At 37.0% G+C, this 25,624-nt stretch overlaps 1 protein-coding gene across 1 annotated transcript; it reads left to right on the top strand.

Moving 5' to 3' along the window:
* Positions 1–1,253: 1,253 nt before the first annotated feature.
* On the top strand, positions 1,254–23,460 carry SHISAL2A (shisa like 2A). Its single transcript, XM_058178765.1, has 4 exons — positions 1,254–1,592; positions 8,537–8,682; positions 15,654–15,731; positions 20,481–23,460. The coding sequence occupies exons 1-3, from the start codon at positions 1,411–1,413 to the stop codon at positions 15,683–15,685; spliced, it is 360 nt and encodes a 119-aa protein (XP_058034748.1). The 5' UTR covers positions 1,254–1,410; the 3' UTR covers positions 15,686–15,731; positions 20,481–23,460.
* Positions 23,461–25,624: the final 2,164 nt, after the last annotated feature.

Below are 25,624 nucleotides of genomic sequence, written 5' to 3'. Positions count from 1 at the left end.
AGTCCTCAGTCTGTGAATACTTTTTAGGGAAGACAAGAGATGCTGCTACTTTCTGAAAACTGTCTGGGCCTCACAGACAAAAGTGTTTATCATAATTGAAATGTCGGGCTTATCTTCTAGAACAGGGGTCTCCAACCTTGGCAACTTTAAGACTTGTGGACTTCAACTTCCAGAATTCCTCAGCCAGCTTTGCTTTGCTGGCTGAGGAACTCTGGGAGTTGAAGTCCACAAGTCTTAAAGTTGCCAAGGTTGGAGACCCCTGTTCTAGAAGATAAATCCATCTATACACATGAAGGCTTTCTTCGAAGGACAAGCAGGAGAAGCAGAGACAGACATCCAACTATAGACCAGATCTAGATTTCAGGACACAGTCCAGTGATGAGGGAACATCATGAGAGGAATTGATACTGGGCTCTCATTGCAGCACTGAAGGGGCTCTTGCTTGGTCAGATCATTTCAGGAATAGCAACAGCCGGTAGCTTCTCTTAACCACAGTTGATCCTACCTGTGTCTGGACTTCTTACAGATGAACTCTGCCAGTTCTCAGTGTGTCCAAATGCTCCTTTCTATCATTCTGCCTTCTATGGTTGTCTGACACAGGAGTGTGTAAAAGAGGCTCTTGATCAAAATCACTTTGTCAGATCTTGATAGATTTGCTTTCATCTTTTGCTGGCCCATGACAGCACGGGGTAATCTTCCTGCTCTTCTTCGTTTGAGGATGATACCTGAGATCATCCCAAAACTGATTTTTTTTAAATCTCCTACTGGTGTAATCAAAGTAAAAAAAACACTGAAAAATTAGTTTTACCACTACTGCTTTGATTTCCTTTCAAACAAAATACGGTGGAAAATGGGCTTATTTATGATTTATGGAAGACTTTCTTTTAAAAGCGGGGGGGGGGGGAACTGTTGCGTTGTTAAAACCCTCTGCTACCAAAGACCGGACTTCTAATTAAAGACCCTTCAGATTTTTCAGCTCTAGGTAAGTTGCTAGGTTGCTCCTATGTCCCTGGGTGTTCAAACGAGAATTGGCAACCGCATCTTTCTTCGGACTGTATTTTTTTTTTTTTTAGCACGGAAAACAGAAAAGGCGCCGTTGGACGTCACTGGGTTCTCTTTCAGTTTATATAGTAAGTAGACCGAAGTGGCGGCCGGCAGCCAAGATTGAGTTGGAGGGGTGGGGCTCTGGGCCAGAGGGCGGGGCGTCGCGGGAAGCTGCAAGCATCCTCTTTCAGAGAGCCGGCTGGCGGAGGTGAAAGCAGAGCCGTCAGAGCACCAGGCGTCGAGGCGATTTTCTCCTCTGCTTCGGCTCTGGCTTCGCTTCCAGGCGTTTCTCGTCTCCCAAAGTATAGCCAAGCGTCGCAGAACTCCGCACGACGCTCGGTTAACTCCCGGGCGGGCAACGCAACCATGAGCGCCGATTGCAGCAGCTACGTGAACGCCGACAAAGCGCTGGTGGGCTCCTTCAGCTGTCCGCAGGGGGACGGCGAGGCTGACGCGATCTATTGCTGCGGCTTCCAGGATATCAAGTATTGTTGCGATGACCCTAACAGCTTTTTCCCTTACGAGCACAACTACATGTGGTGGCTCAGGTGAGAATAGGGAGAGGGTTTTCCAGCTTGTCCTAACCCAGAAGATACATCAGTTGGGACAAGAGGGGACGGTGGTGGTGATGGTTGCTGCTGTTTTAAGACCAGGATCTGAACCATGGGGGAATAAAGATGATATTGTTATGCACTCTACACATGCTCAGGAGGGAGAGATTACCTTGCTGTCTAGAGTAGACACCAGAGGGTGCAGCTCCAGTGCAAACGTGGGAGTTGCTGTTCTCAATTGCAGAAGGAACAGAGTGTGACAGATCTAATGTTATCGTGTAAAGCAACAAATATAGGGGATGTGACCATTGCAATATGGAACCTGGTAATCCAGTCTTCCCTATTCCTGAGCTCAATTTGACTTGCCTTTCTAGACGAGTTGGATTCCCATCATCCCCACTCACTAATGAGAATTCTAGCTGCAGATGATAACAGTCATAATCTAACACATTATGGTGCCTGGAGAGGGATTAGGCTATCTGATCTGATTGCTTTGGAAGTTACTTGAAATAGGTAAATTTTCCTTTTACATTCTCAGGATGCAAACAGTTCTCAGAAAGAGTATGGTGAAGTGAGAAGTATTTGCAACAGCATAACATAACGAAACCTAGGAGGTAATTTAATGTAGAATAATTATCTTTTTCCCTTAGAGTTCGAATGTAAGCTTTAAAAAGCCAATGAAACCTGAATGTTACTAAGATAGCTAAGGAAATCAGTAATTGTCACAGACCATAGAAGAGATAGTTCTGATGTGAAACCATTCCATTTGGAGCATTGGTTAGACCAATATTGTAGTGGAGTGCTTGGTGCTCTCTGAGCTTAGTTTTTTGCTTGCAGATATTTCATTACCCAACTAAGTAGTATCATCAATGCTAACTTTGAGAATGTTACCTGGTATGGTAATGAAATGTTTATTAGCAAATGACCAAACTCAGAGAGCACACAGGATTCCAACAGTTCATCCCTGAGCTATATATATTCTCTTCTGTTGAAAATACTATACTTTTTGGTTCTTCAGTGCTTGAACATGTAAATGTGATTCATAATTACTCTAGGCAATGCCATGAATAGTTATTTAGAAAACTGTGCTAATTATAGTATATGGAAAACTGCCTACTTTCAGAAATTTTTCCAGTACTCTAGAAACAAGAGATTTGATTTAGCTCAATCTGAGAGTAAGTCTGGTATTATTTGGTAAGTGACCAGAATGAGATTCAGAACAACCAAAGCACCCTGTCTCCTATCACAGAACACAAGAAATACAAATTTGCCTCTTTGTTTTTCCAATCAAGAGTGATAGTATTTTCCTGCAAATTTGATAGTTATGAAGATATATCATACAGCAAATTTCTTAAGACACTCTTTTAGGGGTTTGCTCAGGGGTGGGCTGCTGGGGGTTCGCAGGAATTTGGAAGAATCTCTAACTAAGATTCTGTGCAGTTCGGAGAACCCCCCCAATTCCACTCCTGGCTGGGCCCACCCCGCCCACTTCCTAGGAGTCCCCACGCAGCCCATTTTGAATGCAGGTAAGTGCAGGGCATGCGTAGAGGCTTGGGGAGGGCAAAAAATGGGCCTTCCCCGGAAATTCAGGAAGGCCGGAAATGGGCCTCCGGAGCCTGAGGAGACCGTTTTTGCCCTCCCGGAAGCTCAAGGAAAGTCTCCGAAGTCCAGGGAGGGCAAAAACGCTTCCCCCCGCTGTGGTGCAGAAGGCTGACTAGGCCATGCCCACCATGGCCACGCCTGCCCAAAAACTGGGCAGAGAACCTCTTGCTAAAATTTTTGAAGCCCCCCTTGAGTTTGCCAGATATATTTGATCAAAAAATATTTAAAAAGTCAACCAACTCATGGATCTTCTCTATAAAGTAAATTTGCTTAATTTTTGTAAATTAATCAAGTTCATAAAATTGATATGAATACAAGGTGATGCTATCAAACATACTATCATGTGGGAGTTTTCTGGGGGCTGTGCATATTATTTGTGACCTATCTGGACTAACCAACATAGTTATCTAGCAACCTTGCAAATGGCTTGATTAAAATCAAGAAGTGAAGCACAGCAAATCAGCAAGCCAACATGATTGATCAGAAGTTTCATTTTAGTGTTTCAGTTACACTATAAAAGAATCAGACACTCTGTTCTGCCCTAGCCTGTTTTCTGGGAAGATGTGGTCATTTCACTTAAAGAGAAAAGAGTCTCTATTTTTCATTGGAGAATTTTCTGATGGTGAACTATTAACTTAGAAGCCTTTATGAGTATGTATGTATATTAAAATGATAGAATCAAAGGCAAAAATGGGGAAAAATAAATAGTCCAATTCTTTGCTGTAATTCAGTTGCCCACAATTTCTACAGATCAGTTTATTAAATGTCATTGGTTTTATCTAAAGCAAATAAATAAATAAATAAATAAAAAGTGCTTTTCTTTTATGTTTTTTCAAAACAATTCTTCCAGATGACTAAAGAAAAAGAAAAAAAGTCTGTGTAGAAAACACATCACTTGTATTTTTACAATTCATAATTCTAATCTAATATATTTAATTTTACATTGGAGATATTGTACACTCAGTAAAAAGAATGATAGCAGTATTCCAATATCTCAGGGGTTGACACAAAGAACAGGGAATCAAGCTACTCTCCAAAGCACCTGTGGGCTGGACAAGAAGCAATGGATGGAGACCAATCAAGGAGAGAAGCAACCTAGAACTAAGGAGAAATTTCCTGACAGAACAATTAACCAGTGGAACAACTTGCTCCAGATGCTGTGAATGCTCCAACACTGGAAGTTTTTAAGAAGAGATTGGACAACCATTTGTCTGAAACTGTATACTGTAAGGCTTCTGCCTGAGCAGAGGGTTGGACTGTAAGACCTGCAAGGTCCCTTTCAATTCTGCCATTCTGTTATTTAGGGGAAGAGAAGAAAACAAATATGGAAGAATCCATCCCTGTCTTAATATGCCTTTTTCACAGTAAATAAGGACAGCATCATTTCATAGCATCATATCATCACAGATATAGTGGCACAGATCATTTTTCTAATTGTTTAAAGATTTATGGATAGCCCTTTAAGTCATGAGGAAAAATCCAGACATATTTCTTCAGGCATGAGACAGATTTAGAACGTTATCATATTGACAGCTCCTTGAATTTTAATATTTTCTTGAAATTTTCAGCTAGAAACACTGAAGCTGTTTGGAACATGACCTAGAGTTATGGGAGGAACTGTGTAAAAATGATTGTAATAAATTAAAACAAGTAAACATACTTGAGGTAAAAATGTTTTGCCTTAGTCTGGCTTGGCTTTGGAATTTTAACCATCCTTGCAGTTCCTAAAAGGAAATGCAAATTAAAGGTGCTTGTATCTTCCTCTTAGTAATTCAGGTGAAGCAAGGAAGGTGAAATGGGCAAGATTTTTTTTACACAAATTCTCTTTTCTTCAGCCAATGTTGCTGCTTAGTTTCCCTCTGTTTTCTTTTCCTTTTTGTGTGGCATAGATGAGGGCATTTTTTTCACTGCATAGCTAGCAAGATGAGGCAGTGATTTTTGTTCCATTTTATTTCTCAACCATCAGGTGTGAAAATGATTTGGGAATTGAAGAACTGAGGGTACAGTTCTATTGTAAGAAAGGCAACAACACTAAAGCAACCGATTGGAACAATTTGTTCTTTATGACAACCCTCCCAAGATTCTGGTAACTGCACCTAGTGTAATCAAGGAGCCCTTTCTTTTCTCCCTAGGATAAGATTGGAAAGAAAGCTGGTAAGATGATATTGTTTATGAGCAAGATAAAATCAGAATGGAACATGACTGAGTTTGAAAATGGGCTGAATCTAGCAGGGCGTATGGAGAAAAACATTCCAGGAAAAAGATCTCTGTGGTTTCCCAGTGAAGCAGTTGAGCCATAAATTAGAATGCTCCCTGACTATTCCATTCCTCTCTCTCCCCATCTCCCCATTTCCTGGTCATTGACAATAATCTTAGTAGATCTACAGAATGAATTAGAATCATTGCATTACATTGGATAGTTGGATGAAACCCAACAGGTAATAAAAAGCTATTTGTGTACTAATTGCAGGCAAATTTGCAAAGCATGACTACAAAAATCTATGAATGCAAGTCACCCTGGACCTTTCTTTGGTATTAATTCAGTGAGAGAATGGAGACTGAGACATCAGGGTTAAGTCGACTGTGTCACATTTTTGTATGTTTTGAATTTGGCATGCTGAAAATCTCATGAGAAGAAGGAAAACTGGAACAATTATCAGATTTAATGAGGAAAGGCAGAGTTTATGCAGAATTCCAACCAAGGATTCCATGACTACCTGACTGTAGAATTTCTTTCTTTGAATCCATTATGTAACATGAGCAACCCAACAGTATCCCTGTGAGTTTTAGTCCTTTGCGTTTTATGATCAGCATAAAAACTGTGTACAATCTTGCACGGTCACTGGCAGATGCTTTAAGTCTTGTGCTAAAACAAAGTTACCCAAAAGTCAAGGAAAAATTGGGCAAGCTGATCTCAGGAAACTGATTCCAAGGCAAAGATTAAAAAGATTAGGGGCTGGTGGCCTATCCTGATCAAGCAGAAGATTAGCCTTTACCTGGAAGAGTACAAGAAGTCTTTAGTAAGTTGCTCAATGGGACAGTTCAAACCTAGGCAATTTTTTTAGTGGATCAGCTGAATTCTCTGGTCTAAGAAGTTGCAGCCTTTCTACCTGCCATTATCGGACTTATAAATTTTACCCAAGTAATTTCATTCACCTGCATATTGTCCTGTAATGCAGGTAGTAAATTATCTGGCCTTGCTTTTCCATTGTTTGACCCATTGGTAGCTTAGAACAGTAATTCCCAATCTGTGATTTAAAGATGGTGATCAATGGAAAGAATACCAATAATCCTTTATTTAGACATTAGATTCTTTAAATATATATTTAATAGTACAAAGTTTATGAAGTTGCTGTATCTCATGAAGGTTTGACATTCTTGCCTAGAATGTCTAGAATGCCTAGAATGCCTAGAAATCTTGCACAAGATTTCTGATAGGAAGATCACAATCTTATGAGACATGGCAATCTCCTAGGGTTCTGGTCATTTATAATATGTACATATGTAATATGTAAACAAATAATATTTATTGTTATTTAATTTTGGGATCACATACCAATTCCAGGTTTATGTGATATTTTTAAGAAACTATTTATGACAAATATGTCTGCATAAAGTGGAAAATGTTGCCTTAGATTGTGTCAGCAAAACTTTCACATTTTCTGTAAAACTTGATATATTGCTGGATTATCTGCCTGAGATGACAGTTGGGACAGATTTTATATAGGAGGTTTTTAATCAATAAGTTGGACAAATCCAGTAGATATCGCTAGGGGACCAAGGTTGACAAAGTTCTTTTTTTGCCATTTTAGTCTGTAAGGTTATCTATTTTCCCCATTATGATTTAACATCTATGTAAAATTGCGAGGAGAATTGTTTGGATTTTTGCAGTAAAGTGCCATCAGTTTTATTTCTTGTTTACATCACTTGCAGAAAATTTCAGAGGTGGAATAAACAATATACGCTGAGGCATTGGAGTAAACTTTGTAGATAGCAGTTGGCATTTCTCAGTGCAGTTACCATTTTCAAGTGCTCTTTAACAATATAAAAAACTTTTTTGAAAAATAAAAGATCACCGCAATAGATCGAAGGTCTCGATTTGGGTTTGTATTCATAATGTGGAGAAATTAAATGTTCAGTTCAACTTGACTGTTATAAACCTTGTAAAGTTATTAATACTATGCTCTTAGGCTCTGTGGTTTTTAATTTTGGTGAATGGAACGATATATAGCTTGCTCATATACAAACTAGGTTTGTGAGGTAATCTTATGTGTCATATGATTTATCTACCCTGTTAAGAAGTCAGGGATCTATCCCATACAAAAAGAAGCATGACGTAAAACATATGTTCCCTGCTTTTCATCATTTCTATGGGGTTTTTTGTGCTATATTTATATGTTTTGCTCCCCAGCATGGATTACTCTTGAGAGCAACAAAATAAAAGTGGATGGGTTGTATTCTTCTTCCCTTGCCTATTTCTTTTGGTATAGTAAGTAAACTGTCATCCTGATTTATATCCAAACAGAATAAATAAGGACTTAAGATATATACAATTCCACCACCTTTATTAGTTTGGCCTCATCAATAGAGATGATGAGATTTTGCATTCAGATTTTCATTTGATTATAAATCCATTGATGAAGTGAGGTAAATTATTCTTAGCTTTACTCCTGCTCAGAATGCTACCAACTACATCACTGGGATTTATAAAGAAAACACATAAAAGATATTCAGCACTTTGTCATACTTGTGGTACTCCAAATCAAAGTTAAAAGTTTCCCTAGACTTATTGAACAATGCTGCTTTCTATTTTTGATTGATTTATCTTGCTTTATTTTACTATTGATTCTTTGAAAAGTTTAAGGATGTCCGTGCAAAAGGGAATCCTTTGTCTATTCGAGATGCTTCAAGAGTGTACAGACATTTCTTCCCTTTATTGAATTATCTGTTTGACAGAAGACAAAGATTTAAGAAGGACTTCACTTAAATTGATTTTACCTGGATTTAATTCCATGAGTTTCAAAGGAAAGTGTCTTGATTTATACATGTTTAGCCAAGAGCAACATCAAATGCAGTAATTCAAGGAAATACAATAAAAGCAGCACCTTAGACGAAGTTTGCTCTACAAGTCTAATCCAGTCAGAGAAGGCTTTTGGCGAATTGTTATAACATAATTTAGCTTTTATGAGAACAATCAAGGAAAATCTAGGTGTCCCTATAGTGCCTAAACATCTGTCTTTCTCCATTAAAGAGCATCATTGCTCCATGCAGCAATGATGCTTTTCAAAGGGTTTGACAATATCCTTAAATTCATCAGCTCTTTGCTCTTTCTTTTCTAGTATTGGAGCACTTATTGGCTTGTCAGTTGCAGCAATGGTCTTGCTGGCTTTTCTCATCACTGTGTGTGTCCTCTGTTACTTGTTTATCAGCAAGAAGCCACGCAACAAATTGGATACAGGCTTAACCTTGAGCTTAGAAGCAGCAGGTAAGAGCTTCCTGTTCTGTCTCCCTATTTCTTCAATTAAAATCATTCAGTGGTAATCGGTTTTCCATTTCATCTGGATCTTAAAGGGTTTCAACACTCACATTTTTGTTTATGAAAGCACCCAAAGAAACCTGTAACATTCCAAACAAAGATGCAACATGCACAACAAAAATTAAATTTCAGTAAAATTAAAAATCAATCAACGATTAAAAGCTTAGTAGAATAGAATGTCTTTACTATTTTTCTAAATATTGGTAGAGTAGGAACTAAATGCACCTCCAGAGAGAGACCATTTTATAGCTAGGGAGCTTCCCTGAATTAAATACTATTCCTCTGAGCCTCCCCAAAGCAGATGGAATGAAGCAACAAATACGCTTCTTGTAATTGTAGAAGGAGGTCTGTCATGTTTTAGATATTGCAGGGATTGCTAGTCTCAGAATTGCCAGCCAGGATGGGAGTTGTGGTCCCAGTACATCTGGAGGGCATCATATTGTACAAGGTTACTGCAGGGAACCAAATTAAAAGCAAGAGCAATCATTTAGAAATTTCCAGAAATATCTGGCAGGAGAATATAGATCCAATCATGTGAGTTAATTTTCATCCAGTGTCTAATTTTCTATTTTTAGGGCCCTGGATGAAGCAGATTATCTGGACACTTTTCAGTCTGGGTTCAGGGTGGAGGGACAGCACTGAAATGGCATTGGTCATGCTTGTAGATGTCCTTTGAAGTGTTTGGGATGGGGTGGGACAATCATTCTGGCCATCCTGGATCTCTCAACTGCTTTCAGTACCATCAACCTTGGTATCTTTCTGGACTGTTGAGGTTGGAACCACTGTTTTGCTGATGTTCTCCTTCACGTGAAAACCCCCTTAGAGTTTGTTCCTCACAGTCTGAGAGTCCTTCAGGTGCTTTTTTGCAAACTTTAAGTGGGCTTTCATGTGTTTTGCTCTGAGGAGTGGCTTCCACCTAGCCATTCTGCTATAAAACCCAGATTGGTGGAAGACTGCAATGATGGTTGTCCTTCTGGAGCACTGTCCCATCTTCACACAGGATCTTTGGAGCTCAGAAAGACTGACCATCAAGTTCTTGTTCAATTCTCTTACTAAGGCCTTTCTCCCCTGATTGCTCAGTTTGATCGGGCGACCACAGTGTTGGTATTCACCAGTTGTAACAACCGGTTTGCTTCACGCACCCTCCGGAGGCTGGAAATGGCACCGTTTCCGGACTTCCGGTACTTTCAATAGGCCTATTTTTTACCCTCCCCAGGCTCAGAAGCTTTCCTGGAGCCTCCAGGAGGGCAAAAATGGCCTCCCCCAGACACCAGAGCCGCTCCAGAGGCCGGAAACAGGCCTGCTTCTGGACTTCCAGTAGGCCTGTTTTTTGCCCTCCCAGAGCTTCCCCACACACCCTGCACTTACCTGGCATCCAAAATGGGCTGTGTGGAGACTCCTGGGAGGGGAGGGGTGGAGTGGGCAGGGTCAGCCAGTCCTTGGAACAACTGATTCAGTGAACCAGATTAAAATTAACATCTGGTTCACCCAGTTCGCAGTTCATGCAAACTGGCTGAATCCCACTGCTGGGGACCAGCTCTTGAAAAAGCCCTGGTTGTACCAAATTTCTTCTATTTGAGAATTATTGAGGCCACTATGCTCTTAAGAGTCTTCAAAAAAAAGCTTTCCCCAGATCTGTCTTGCAACAATCCTGTGTATGAGCTCTGCATGCAGTTTCTTTGACTTCATGGCTTTTGCTTTGTTGCAACTAAAGCTTGTTTAAATTATTGAAAACTCCCAGAAGTTTGTATTTCACAATTTTCTACATTGTGATAAATAATGTTTTATGATAGAAGCCAGAAATTACTTATAAAAATAGATGTTTGGTTTTGTTGCCAATGGTAGGTATCTTAAACTAGGCTGCAAGGAATTAAATAATTGGTTTTTTAGATAATACAAAGAAGATAAAAATTTTAGACTGTACAAAGAAGATAAAATTTCCTAACACCAAGTTAGATGTAGAAGAGAACAGAAGAGAATCAACTTTTAGGTGCAGTATATATTTTATGGATCTTAAGGGCAGTGATTCTTGGTTTTAATTAGCAAATACCTCGGTCTTTTTTTGGCAGGAAGCATCAGAACCAAATATCTTCCTTATTCTCTTTTACTAAGGACTCCTAATAGGAAGCTATTGAAAGTTGCTAAGCAGAAAACCATCCTAAAACCTTCTCAATCCTGTTATCCTCTTATTATTATTACATCTATGTGTTGTTATTGTTGTTGTTAGTTGCGAAGTTGTGTCCGACCCATCGCGACCCCATGGACAACTTTCCTCCAGGCCTTCCTGTCCTCTACCATCCTCTGGAGTCCATTTAAACTCATGCCTACTGCTTCAGTGACTCCATCCAGCCATCTCCTTCTCTGTCGTCCAATTCTTCTTTTGCCCTCAATCTTTCCCAGCATTAGGCTCTTCTCCAGTGAGTCCTTCTTTCTCATTAGGTGGCCAAAGTATTTGAGTTTCATCTTCAGGATCTGGCCTTCTAAAAAGCAGTCAGGGTTGATCTCCTCTAGAACTGACTTGTTTGCTCGCCTTGCAGTCCAAGGGACTCGCAGGAGTCTTCTCCAGCAGCAGAGTTCAAAGGCCTCAATTCTTTGGTGCTCAGCCTTTCTTATGGTCTAACCTTCACAGCCATACATTGCAACTGGGAAAACCATAGCCTTGACTATACGCAGTTTTGTTGGCAGGGTGATGTCTCTGCTTTTTAGTACGCTGTCTAGATTTGCCATAGCTTTCCTCCCCAGGAGCAAGTGTCTTTTAATTTCTTGGCTGCAGTCCCCATCTGCAGTGAACTTGGAGCCCAGGATAATAAAATCTGTCACTACCTCCATTTCTTCTCCATCTATCTGCCAGGAATTGAGAGGGCCAGATACCATGATTTTAGTTTTCTTAATGTTGAGTTTCAAGCCAACTTTTGCACTCTCCTCCTTCACCCGCATCAAGAGGCTCTTTAGTTCCTCTTCACTTTCTGCCATTAGAGTGGTATCATCTGCATATCTGAGGTTGTTGATATTTCTTCCAGCAATCTTAATTCCAATTTTTGATTCAATCAGTGGGAATATTTAAAAAAATCTGTAATCTGCTGTTAATTATTTTTTTCTCAAATTGGAGAATTCTGTTTTATAATAGGAACAACATAAGAGTTAATTAAGAACTAGAAAATGCATCATCTACCTTGATTTATTAACTTCTGTATATATGTTTGTTTTGTTTGTAAGATTAATTATTTGAGAACTGTTTTCAGGGCTTTTTTGCTATAGTTTATCCTGCATTTGCCAGAATTCTATTCATATCTAATAAAACAAATTATATATGATTTTGACCTTATTTATGTACTAAAAAGTAATAAAATTTATTTGGAACTTTTTCCTCAATATTCTTATAAACAAACTTTCTGCTTCTAGCTTAAAGCTACAATCATATACATATTTACCTAAGTCTCGTAGAAAAAGAAATTATTTCTGAATAGAGATTATGGGAATTTTCTTTTTGATGCCCTTCTTTCTCTGGGTCTTAATCAGTAATTGTCACTCTGAAAGAAATGCATTGATTAATTTTATTACTATTATATGTAATTCAGTGTAATTGTTTAAAACTATTTTCCATTTTATGAATTGTATCATTTGTTGCAGAATTATTGACTCATAGATTTGGAAGGAGTCAATTAAATGACATTTTTATTTATTTTATTTATTTTGTCAAGCATGTATTTGATAACAGATACAAGTGTAAACAGAATAGAATAGAATAGAATAGAATAGAATAGAATTTTTATTGGCCAAGTGTGATTGGACACACAAGGAATTTGTCTTGGTGCATATGCTCTCAGTGTACATAAAAGAAAAGATACCTTCATCAAGGTACAACATTTACAACACAAATGATGGTCATAGGGTACAATTTAACACTTAATGATACAACACTTAATGATAAGCATAGGGTACAAATAAGCAATCAGGAACAATCAATATCAATATAAATCATAAGGATTACCAGCAACAAAGTTACAGTCATACAGTCATAAGTGGAAAGAGATTGGTGATGGGAACGATGAGAAGATTAATAGTAGTGCAGATTTAGTAAATAGTTTGACAGTGTTCAGAGAATTATTTGTTTAGCAGAGTAATGGCCTTCGGGAAAAAACTGTTCTTGTGTCTAGTTGTTCTGGTGTGCAGTGCTCTATAGCGTCGTTTTGAGGGTAGGAGTTGAAACAGTTTATGTCCTGGATGTGAGGGATCTGTAATTATGAATACATAAAATGGATACGAATAAAAGGAAACATTAGGTCTGGGATGGTAGGCATGCTAGTGCGCTTAAGCACGCCCCTTAAAGACCTCTTACGGTAGACAGTCTAGAGTTAAAGTTTTGGGGGTTTGGGGAAGAAACCACAGAGTCAGGTAGTGCATTCCAGGTGTTGACAACTCAGTTACTGAAGTTGTATTTTCTTCAATCAAGTTTGGATCGGTTTACCATGAGTTTGTACCTATTATGTGCTCTTGTATTGTTTTGGTTGAAGCTGAAGTAGTCATTGATAGTTAGGACATTGTAGCAGATGATTTTATGTAGTACGCTTTGGTCAGACCTAAGACTGTATAGTTCTAAGTTGTCTAAGCCCAAAATTTCAAGTCTGGTGTCATAAGGTATTTTGTTGTGAGCAGAGGAGTGGAGGACTCTTCTCATGAAACATCCCTAGACCCGTTTGACTGTATTAATGTCCAATACACAGTGCAGGTTCCAGACAGATGAGCTGTATTTAAGAATTGCTCTGGCAAAAGTTTTGCATGCCCTAGTTTGCAGTTCAATATTACCAGAGAAGAAGTTCAGCCCCTGCTGTACAGGAATTCAAATCCAAATAACATTCCTGACAAATGGCTGGCTAGCCTTTTTTAGATTGTGAAGAGAAATCGACCACTTTTCAGGATAACAGTTGGATAGCTCTTATTTTTAAGAAATCTTTCCTAAACATCCAATCACAATCTGTCTTTCACTTACATGAATTCATTGTTTTGTGTTCTGCACTCTGGAGCAATGATGAACAGATCTGTTTGTGTGACTTCTTAAACTATGCTAGTCAAGCTGGAAATATTACTGGGGAGACGACAGCTCAAGAGGAATTGCTGCTTCTCATAATTTGGAAACTGGGTATTTCTGTTGATGTATTCTGAAAATGCATTTTCCTTTTTCACAATCACATTATACTGCTCATTTATAGTTTGCAGCTGAACTATAATTCTAAAAACTTTTTAAAGTACTACTGCCAAACCTGATATCTTACATCAAGTACTTGTGCAATTAATTTCTGTTTCTTACAAGTACCTTGCATTTGTCTCTGTTAAATTTTATTCTCACTCCTCAATGACAAATTGAAACAAACAGGCATGTAGCTCTAACTATCAAGAATATTTTCAATTTTATTTCTGTTTTTCAATGTTATCAACCAAATATTTTTGTGATGAATAAATCTAATCATGTCATCCAAATAAATCTTCCCAAGTATGCATGACTTAAAACAATCTTGGACTGGATAACTCATTCGAGTTTGATGAAGAACCATTAATTTTCAAGTCAGTTATGTTTTAATTGTCATGTAATCCAACCAATGTTTAGTAATCAGAATATCATAGAATATCTTGTGAAATACTTGGTTGAAATTAAAGTATATCTACAACATGGACATATTCTACAGTATTAGGGACATTATCCAATCAATTAATGAGATAAATTTGGTGTAGCACAATTTATTATTCACAACTCCATGCTGATGTTTTTGTCATATTATTTTCCAAGTGTTTACAGATCAATCTCTTTACAATCTTCTCTAGAATCTTCTCACTTATTGATGTTGGATTGATTAGACTCTACTTCATTGGAATCTTTTTTTCTCCCTTTTGAAGATTTGGAAATCTTCCTCTCTGCCTCTCCAGTTATTCTTCAGATTTTCTCAAAGATAATATACATATTGCATTGAACTTGTGCTAATGTGTGGAAAGTTAGATTGAATTTCTTTAGAGTGAGCTATTTGAAAAACAGGATCAAGGTACAATTTATAGAAAGAAAATAATTATTAATAACAGAAGAGTTGTCATACTAAAAATATTAATCCTGACTCAGGACTACTGAGAAATAAATTATTTCAGTCAAGAATTCAGGGGTGTCAAAATGGCGGCCTGCAGGCCAGAAGCATCACATGCAGACCTCGCCCACCCCAGCTCCGCGAAAGGGGAAAACATTGCGAAACATTACATGATGGCCACGACTTTGACACCTGTGGTCAAGATCACCTTGATGTAAATAGAAATCATGCTTACATCAAATTCAAATAATATTAGAAAACCGCTGTGAAATATTTTCATTTTTTCTGTGCATGTGCAGAATGTGTTTTTATTGCTTGTGTACCAGAGCCAGTGCACAATTACTATTAATTACTGCGATTTTAAAACATCAGGCTTTAAGTTCTATTTCTGGATAACTAATAACTGATACAACTAGGGCATTTTGAAGGAATTATCATTTCTCAGCATCTTCTGTATCAGGAATTAGTGATCAGAGCTGGAATGCAAATGAGTTCATGCAGTCTCTCTAGAGCAGAATTATTAAACTTTTTTAGGTTGTGGAACCTGTTGATAAAACCCCAAAAATCTTGCAATTCCTGGTCAAGAATGGCTTCAAAAACAAAAAACTGGGTCCATCTAAGAGTTTGTTTTGCCCATGGTCTCTAATGGAATCTGATCAAATTGAAACACCCTAGTATAGAGTCAAAAAACTTCCCAGTGTTTGCTGAGTTACTATTATTATCAGGTTCCCCAACTCTGGCCTAGCTACTTAGCTACTTTTTCTAAATATTTTAGTCGGTTTATGAGACACTGATACTTACAAAGATCTGATTTATTCCAGTTCGTCTGAGAAAATTGTTGTTTTTCAGGCACAGAAATTAGAAGAAATTCTTCAGGTTGAAGGAAGATATATGGAACAGGTTCAACTGAGTTCTGCAAGCAGTTAGGTACAGTGCTCTTTCTATGTATTAACTGTATAGCTGAGATTTGCTTTTGACCCAGAAAAGATGGCATGATCATCCTAAAAATGATACAGTGGGAGGGATGTTGCGGGGAGAGGATAATGTCAACAGTTGCATTGTATGATAAACTTCATCCCTTTTGGATGGGCTTGATACTGCATGCTTGCATGAAGGCTGCAGTTCTTGTATTTCAATAGTTCAACTTGATTTTCACCAGTCTGACAATGTTCATAGCACTTTGACTCTTATAATCTAATTACAGTAGGGACATATTTGATTTCTCTAGTTATACTTAAAAAAATGCAATTGCCAATATGTTCTATTGTTGGTATTTTTAAGAAGAGATTAAACAACCATTTGGCTGAAATGATATAGAGGCTCCTGCCTGAGCGGAGAGTTAGATTAGAAAACCTCCAATGTCCCTTCCAACTCTGTTATTCTGTTGTTCTGAGTTGGCGGCATACAGATAGATAGATGGATGGATGGATGGATGGATGGATGGATGGATGGATGGATGGATGGATAGATAGATAGATAGATAGATAGATAGATAGATAGATAGATAGATAGATAGATAGATAAGAAGCAGGGCATTACACTTTCCCATGACTTGGAAAACCATCTCTAGCTACTTAAAGATGCTTGGTCTTATCCCCATAATCTATCTTAACTTTTTGACTTTCTTACAAAAAACATGACCTTCATTTTATTAAAGTTAATCTATAGCAAATGAGCCTTACAAAAGAGAATCAAGGCCCTTGTCCCCTTCCTTAATTATATTGGAATCCATTTTCATTTCATTCATTTCATTTATTTGATTTTTATACCGCCCTTCTCCCGAAGGACTCAGGGCGGTGTACAGGCAAATAAAAACAAACAAGACACTATATATAAAATGTAAATTAAAAAACTTATTATAATTTGCCTAAAAATTTAAAAATATATAAAAACTAAAACCCCGTTTAAAATTAATAATAACTATAAAATCCATAAAAGTTAACCCAGCCCCGCGCGAATAAAAAGATGTGTCTTCAGTTCGCGGCGAAAGGTCCGAAGGTCAGGTATTTGGCGTAAACCCGGGGGAAGTTCGTTCCAGAGTGTGGGAGCCCCCACAGAGAAGGACCTTCCCCTGGGGGCCGCCAGCCGACATTGCTTGGCGGACGGCACCCTGAGAAGTCCCTCTCTGTGAGAGCGTACGGGTCGGTGGGAGGCATATGGTAACAGTAGACGGTCCCGTAAGTACCCAGGCCCTAAGCCATGGAGCGCTTTAAAGGTCATAACCAAAACCTTAAAGTGCACCCGAAAAGCCACAGGAAGCCAGTGCAGTCTGCGCAGGAGAGGTGTTACATGGGAGGTACGCGACACTCCCTCTATCACCCGCACAGCTGCATTCAAAGTACAATAGCCATGTAATCTATGCTTAACAGGATTGTTTTCTGTTTATATGCTAACCTTAGGGGGATGATATTGCATTTTATCAATGTTATACAGCATATTTTTAAAAAATAACATTCAGGCCCAGCTGTCTTCATCACACAGTTGTGATTCAGCGGAGACAGGCAGATTTAGCCTTGAAAGGGAAGCAGTGCGACTAAACACTGATTCACGTGGACAGAAGATTACTTTTCTAGTGGCATGACTTCGTACCTGAGCTTGGATTTCTCAAAGAATGGAACACAACTGTTGAGCATTGTTCTATAAGGATTTAGAATTTTAAAAAATGACAAGCAGTTTTTATAATAGAAAAATCTGTTCCCGGTCTATTTTTCAGTTCCTAGCCAAAAATGAAATATGCTGCTTTATGGTCAGATGTTAAATGTTGTGCAGTTTCAATCTCTTGCTTTCCTTAACCTTCCTGACTGAGTAGCCTCCGGATGCTTTGGATTACAGTTTCTTTATTTCCTAGTTTAATACAGCATTGACCATGCAAATAGGGAAGCTTAGCAATTGAAACCAATTGAAACAGGACTGTATCAGATCCATTATGGAAAAATGCCTTTGGTGATATGTGGAGGAATAGAAACTAACTTTTTGTATCCATCTCTGTGAGAACTAAAAACTGTTCAGGAAAAGTAGACCCTGAGTCTTGATTTGCTTCATTTCTGTTCCATTTTGTAGCAATAAAACATTGGACTGTTGATACATTGGGAATATATCTTCTATCTAGTGCTACCCTAGACTATATCATTCTCCCTCTCAAGATGTTTTTGATTTTGTTATGGAATTCTAGCAGACAGACTAGCAAACCACCCCTGAATAGCATTGATTCACTATTCCCAAGAGAATGGCAGAAAACTTTCTTCCTTCCCTTATTATCTGCTTGACTCATTCAAATTAGGACTAAAGTAGATGCCGTGAGGGAATCTGTGAAAGGACTTAAATATTTCTCTAGTCTAGATATGGTAAACTTCAGTTGCCATAATTCTTAGCCATCTACAAGACAGCCCATGGAGTAGATGGTTCTATTGTTTTGTTTCTATATTAGGTATCGCACAAGATTTTCCTATATATTTCCAGTGTTGGAGCATTCACAACTTCTGCAGGCAAGTCGTTCCACTTATATAAAGGAAATGGTATGAAGGAAATACTCTGGGGATGGGAAATACAGCACAAAAACGTTCTTCCTGATTTTGCCTTCTTTGGGAGTTATAATAAAATTATACCAGATGAATGGCATGAGTTGAAGTCTTAAACACCATTCACCCGGGAGCATTTCTTCATGAGAATTTTGCATTAGTTCAGTGCCATCTCTGGACTTATTTGATCATCCAGAGTTGGTTGCTTTTGAGAGCTGAATTGGTTATGAGAGCTGAAAGCTGAAGCTATTGCAATTTCTTTGAAACATACCTAATATTTTTGTTGACATTTTGTGGCTCTATGAACCTTATTCATGATCCATTTCCCAATTGGCTTTTACATGCAGGAGACAGGTGGTGGTATAGATTCCACTCTTTTCTTTTCTTTTAAACAAAAAACTTTCTCTAGCACAGTGTCCTATCAGAGCTACAAGGAAGATAGCCATTAGGAAATATCTTTCACTTTATTTTTGCATGAGGTACTATTCCAGATTGTGCCTTGGCTCAGTGACCATGACATTCATCAAATAACTTTATTTCCATTTCTGTTGGCTAGCTGAAGGAAGTGCTGTTTGTTTGTGATGTAGTAGAACTTCAAGTGAAGAAAATTGGCTTTAAATTGGTTTGGAAGGATTAGAGAAATGAAAATAATTCTGGTATGAAAGTGCTCTCTCATTTCAGAAAACTTTCAAATCAATCTTATAGGTACCACTGCACCATGGTGGTGCAGCGGTTAGAGAGCAGTACTGCAGGCAGTTTGGCAGATCGAATCTCAAAGGCTCAAGGTTGACTCAGCCTTCCATCCTTCCGAGGTGGATAAAATGAGGACCCAGATTGTTGGGGGCAATAGGCTGACTCTGTAAACCACTTAGAGAGGGCTGTAAAGCACTATATATAAAGCAGTATATAGATCTAAGTGGTATTGCTATTACTATCCTTTTAATTAAGGTGACCAACTATTTTACAATGAGAAGGAGGACACAAATAAATTGAAGAAAAAAAATATCGTAAATAAAAGAAACATTTTATTCATTGCAACAATAATACAGAATATACTATAATATGATAAATGCATAATAAAAAACATTTGTAACAATAACATTTTATATTGTAATTATGTTTAATGCCTATTAATTATTATTTAAATGAGTACTTTTCCATTGAATAAACTTGTAAATAAAATTATACATATTTGGAAATTATTAAATAGATAATGAATTAATAAAATGTGAATTATTGTGCTCACCTCTGTATGATTGAATATTCACTGAGAAAGAAATGACTCTAATGCATGTGTGTGTGCCGTGTCGTGTTTCAGTAAGAAGTAAACAAAGCCACTTGCGCACGGCGCACTCTTGCCCACGACACACTCTCTCAAAACAATTCTCCTGTGTGGAGTGCATGTGTCTCATAATCGCATCTTGCTGCACTGTACCAAGCCTTGACTAATCGTCATGTCAAATATAAATACGTCACATCACTCGCAACAGATCGGATCGGCATCGATCAAATACGGAGATTTACAGATTCGTCTTCAAATATCAAAAAGGAGAACATGTAGGAGGATACTTTTTGAGAGAAGACAGAACTTACAAAAGAAGGACTGTCCTCCCTAAAGGAGGACAATTGGTCACCTTATTTTAATAAAACAAAATGCAAGAATCTTAATCATGGTTTTCCTATAGTATGCATGATTTGGTCCAGCCTGATTAGTTAATCATATTTTGTGTTTCATCCGGAATTATTTTGTTGATCATTGTGGAGGGTAGGTGGAAATGTGTATTTGAAAATGCATGAAGACGTTGCTCTAAATAGTTAATTCAGCACCCTCTGTCTTATCCATAGGGAGACCATAATTCTCTAGATTTTCAGGTTGCCTGCTAATCCTAGGCCATTTGGAGGACACTGTACAAAATGAAGGAAGGGCTCAAGTGTTTCTGGATAAAAAAACAACAACTGTGGTTCTAATCCCTATTCAGCCAGTTTATTTCAGTAAGGTTAATGATGAGGTCTCACAGTATTTGTACTGCCTTCATAAACATTATTGTGGTAATTTAAAAAATCCTTGTATGTTCTCCTAAACTCTTTGAAGGAAATACAGTTTGAAGGAAATGCAGTTTGTATATATGTTTATTGTTCTTCCTGTTTGTTTCCCTAGCAAAGAAGTGCATTTGTCCAAAGGCACCAGCAAAGTATTCCAGAAATGAAGGCGTTCTCTAACTTCAGATAGACTGTTAGAATTCAATGCAAAAAGAGTGCCAGCATATGTACACCCGTGTCTATATGTTTGTGTACTCTCTTCTTGTTTTCTTGCCATGCTAATTGTTATTTCTGCTCAGAGCCGACCTAAATGTATGCCCAGAAATATAACATACTTATCACTATTAATTTAGAATTTTAGACCCTAATCCTGTAATCCTGAAAAGGCCTATATATTTTCTTACACAGGCAAAGCTAAAATCTTAACCATTTTTAATATTCCGGCAGTGGCTTTAAATAAGCGGCAAAAAGAATACTAAACAAAATTATACATGTCATTACTTCTGGATCAAAATGTGATGGTGGTTCTTGGATTTGTATATTCTGTTGTAAAAAGTTTCAGATTTGTTCTCTCACAGTTCCAATTCTTTGTAATAATTCTTTCTAATAAGCAAGCCTAGGTAAAACTAAATGGGGTCCATTAAGGTAGGCAATTTGTGAAGATCCCTGCTAATAATGCTTCAGTGATAAATTATATTATTAGACCATCAAATTAGGATGTTAATCAGATCTGACTTATCTACATATTTTTTTTTAAAAAAACCACATTTGCATTTACTCATTTGGCAAAGTTAAATGTAACATGAATGTTACATTTGGATGTTATACAGTATTCAGATACTACCACCACTCCAAAATTTTTTGTACATATCACAATAATTAAGAAAATAATCTTATCTCTTTTGTGATATTAATTAAATAAAAACAAAGAGGGCTAAAATACTTTTTATCAATAAACTGCTTATCAATAATGAGGAGTCTGATAGCATCTTGTCAGACTAACAAATTTTATTAAAACACACAAGCACAACTTCTAATTTTTGGCTTTTGTAGACATGGTACTTGACTGCAATGTCTCTTGTTAGCAAAGTAATTAACAGAAGATAGAATAAAATACAATACAACTATACATATAAACCAGCCCTTGAGAAGGAAAAGGAAAAGGAAAAGGAAATCAAGATGCATAAAAAAATGCTTTCTCTCAGCATTAGATCTGTGATGGCTCCAAATTTATAATGTTCAGATTTTTCTCTGAGAACTGTGGCAAACAAGCCCATACTTATTATTTCATATGAGAAAGTTGCCAAAGCAGGAATTATTCAAAAACAGGGATTCTCTTGGGCTCTCCATGCATTTTATATCCTGCAGAATCTTCTATTTGTGTCCTGCTTGATGGATCTGCATAGACATTGTGGAGATTGTTGTATATTTCCAAAGCCTTTTCTCCTATGCAGTAGATCATCCCAGCACTTTTATCATCCTTTGATTTCCTCAGTCATTCATGAATTGTAGATATAGTTGCTGTTTCTTTTTCCTCATTTTTCTCCTACCTTTCCTGCCAGATTTAACTAGAGGGTGGTTTAATAGGCTCCATTTTTTTTCTTGCAACTATTGGCTAAAGAACTGAAAACAATTTTTCAAGTAGGCTTAAGAAGAAATGTTCTGGAGTTGTTGTTTTTTTTGACCTATTGTAATATTTCTTGGGCATGAGAAATATCGGGGAGAATTTGATTGCTGTGCTTTCAGATTTTCCAGCCAAGACACTGCAGGCTTCAACAGCTTCATAACAAGTTCCTTTATTATTCATTACAGTGCAATAGATGGAGAGCATCCAGCCTCTAAGAACTTTCAGGCAATACTGCCTTGTTCCCAAGCACCTCAAAATGAAATAGCGAAAGGCTTCACACAGACTCTGGAAAGGAAAATATGCAGGCTTTCTAATCTGTCTGCACACACATACAAAAGGTTATGCCTACTTTTATTGCCCTGCACCTTGTTAACAATTTAAACATTTGACTTAAGCATTATTTACTATGTTTCAGACATTTAATATATGTGACATTAAAGATTCCACAATAGGAGACTCCTGACCCAATCCGATAATAGGCTCATGGGCAGTGGTAGGTTGCCCCTGGTTCGGACCGGTTTGCAAGAACGGGTAGTAAAACCAGCGGGAGCCTCCACCCACTGATCTGGACGTCATCAGAAAGCTTCTGCACAGAAGCACGCGCACACGTGCGGCCTAGGTGCGAACCAGTAGTAAAGGTAAGTAGAACCCACCCCTGTTCATGGGTCATTTAGAGAATATGGTTTTCCATTCCTTCTTGACATCCTATTCATGTTCTCTCCATACCTGTTAAAAGATGTTTTATAAATATGTGCTCATTTGTGGCGGTTCAATTTCATTCCGGAATATATTGTTTAAAACACCAAAATAAATTACAATTAAGTTACAGAATTGAAGAGACTAAATTTGTTGCACAGCTCTTTACAGAAATTCAATTGGCAGTAATGCACATTTTAGTGGAAATTGTTTAGTACAATTATCAGCTAATTTACCAGTTTACTGATGTTTTTACTGAAATTGCCAGATGTGTTTCAAACAGAACATTAACAGATTTTCACTGGATTGTAATTAAATCCAATACAGGAAAGATTATTATGCAGCATTTCCATCCTGACCAATTTTAAAATGTAGACTTAGATTTCAACGGACAACCTTATTCAAAATAACAGACAACCTTATTCAAAATATACAGATAAAATTACAAACTAAAAAGAAGCAAATCCAAAAACCAGTTGCCTTACTGTTCAAAATAATTTTGTATTTAAAAAGTAACCTGACACAGAATTTAATTCTATCTGGAAATCATTTTGGGGTTATATCATTATATGCAGACTTGCATAATATCTGAAATTTGTGTTCTTACTAACTTGATGCCTTTAATTGTTCAGATAGAAATTAATGTAATATTTTATCTCATTTTATGATTTACACTATGCTACTATTGCTGTTGATATTCATGTATTATTTGGATTTTAACAGTGATTTTGTAGTTTTTAAACCAATATTGTACACAGTCAGTAACAAAAAGCTAAATGAAGTATTAACATTTTAATTAATATTTAATATAAACTAAATATTTGTTTATCCATTTTGTGCTTTATTACTTTCTTTTTTTAACCTTTTTTTCCCTTTTATGTGTCATTTTTATTTTCCTAAACTACTTGATAAAAATATAATTATAAAAAACTTGCTTGGTTGCCTATCATTGTTCTGTAAATTGTCTGCAAATGATGTTAACATATGAGTGTGTAAATAAAAAAATGGAAATCGGTAATTGTCTAACAGTTTTTTTTGCAACCCAGTGTGGAAAAAAATAGCAGAATCACTCTTGAAATATTTATCAAATAACGAACATTATGAATTGGTGGTTTTAAAAAGTTGTTGGTGACTTTATGTTCTATATTTAATTTGATTCTGGAATTCTTATGCCTACTGTTAATGGTGGGATAGCTTTTAAAATGTGAAAACAAAGCAAACTAACCAAATTGAACCAATAAATAAACTACCCTTCAATTTTCTCTCAGTCTAAGATTGATATAATATTTATTCTACAAAGGAAATATATTTGTAGCACTTTCAGGTAATGCCCTTTTTGTTTTTATCACTGTGATGTAGAGCACTCAGAATGACTTGTATTGTCTGCATAAGATTTACTTCAGTAATATTAAAACCATATTTTTATGCAGAAAAATGGTGATTGTTTCTTTCGCAGGCCTATAAAATAGTGCTCATATTCCATAGCAGTGATGGTTGAATCTTGTAAAAGTCATTGTGAATATTTAAGTAATGTTTTGAATTTCCTTGACAAGAGAGCTAAGGGTGATTTAAGGAATAATATATGGATAAATAAACTGGTTTTAATAAACAACTTGATGTGTTAATATGAGGAAATTCGCTTTCAGGAGGTCTGGATAATGAAAAGGTAAAGGAAAGTAGCTGGATGATAGGTAGAGACCACTGAAGCCAGGAAAAAACAAACGCCAAGGAGACAAACAAAAGGATTTCTTCTCACAGGAAGGATTTTTAAAAGAAGGGCAGCCTCCGTGTTATCCTTTGTCTTCAAATTTTCGAAGTAAATACTATAAAGCATTTTCCATTCAACATGTCCCAGCTTTGTCTTATCCATCATGCACCATAGTACATGTACAAATACAATATCAAGTTGTCAAATCGCAGCTTAATTTTTGTACTTAACTGTATATTTTATTTCTAGAGTGTTTATCTCCCAACTATGTATCCTGTTTATATTTTGAATGCACAAAAGTGCACAATAAGTACAAGAAATCAGCATAAAGCAGCACATCACAGAATGGGATCGCAGAAGAGGATCAACCTAACGGTAAATCACTAAATTTCAATAACTTGGTAACAACCTAAGGTAAAATAAATCAGTGCACCATATAAATATATATCCACCCTGAAATAAGACATACCAAATCTCGCACTATAAGCTTCCAAGTTGGTAGTGGACTTGGGTAGTAGTACCAACTATAAAGGGGAAGGAACATGCATTGTAAAGGATTGCATATTGAATATAAAAGGTATTTATAAAAAAACTGGAATATAATTTTTTATCTTGCCAAATTAGACCATTGGTCTAATCTTGCCAGAAAGGTACCCATTCCTTTTGAAGCTATGGCTGGGTGGTTGGGACAAAAGTGCTGTTTCTCTGTTGTTGATAACAATGGAAATCTGTAAACATGAGCAGTCACAGGGAAGGAAGTTTCCAGTTTGTTTTTTACATCTAGTAAAGGTCCATTTTCTATAAGCTACAAGCCTTCTATTTAAATATTTTGCCAACAAAATTGGCAGACCCATTGATTTGTCTATTCCTTTTCAAAAGAAATCTTTGCCAGCAGTCACCTGGTTTCCAAAATTTGGCAATGAATTCTAAAAAAATATTTCCTTGATTATTCTGAGAGTGGACTAACCAATAATATCATTGTAAATTGTAATCTTTATGGTGAAGAAAGAGAAAAATTATGAACAGAGTTGAGATAAATATCATTGGCTATTCTTTGCAGGAAAAATATGTCATCCTTTCAATAACTTAGTTGCTACTCTATGTATCCTTGGAATTTTTGATAAATAAATGTGTGCATATGTATGTTTGTTACTTTTAATATTTTCAAGAAGAACAATCAGAAGTTGTAAGAATGGAGGACTCATTGAAAGCTCTTACACCTTATTTGCTA

This window comes from Ahaetulla prasina, chromosome 3, assembly GCF_028640845.1.
Source record: "Ahaetulla prasina isolate Xishuangbanna chromosome 3, ASM2864084v1, whole genome shotgun sequence".
Classification (NCBI taxonomy): domain Eukaryota; kingdom Metazoa; phylum Chordata; class Lepidosauria; order Squamata; family Colubridae; genus Ahaetulla; species Ahaetulla prasina.
The sequence above is the reverse complement of the archived record's forward strand: the minus strand, read 5'-3'. Positions and strand labels throughout refer to the sequence as shown.

What these genes read in the sequence shown, in the direction of transcription:
- SHISAL2A (XM_058178765.1), top strand. Translation starts at nt 1,411, where the DNA reads ATGAGCGCCGATTGCAGCAGCTACGTGAACGCCGACAAAGCGCTGGTG. An exon ending in AACTACATGTGGTGGCTCAG is followed by an intron (nt 1,593 to 8,536) that starts GTGAGAATAGGG and finishes TTTCTTTTCTAG; the next exon opens with TATTGGAGCACTTATTGGCT. An exon ending in CTTGAGCTTAGAAGCAGCAG is followed by an intron (nt 8,683 to 15,653) that starts GTAAGAGCTTCC and finishes GTTGTTTTTCAG; the next exon opens with GCACAGAAATTAGAAGAAAT.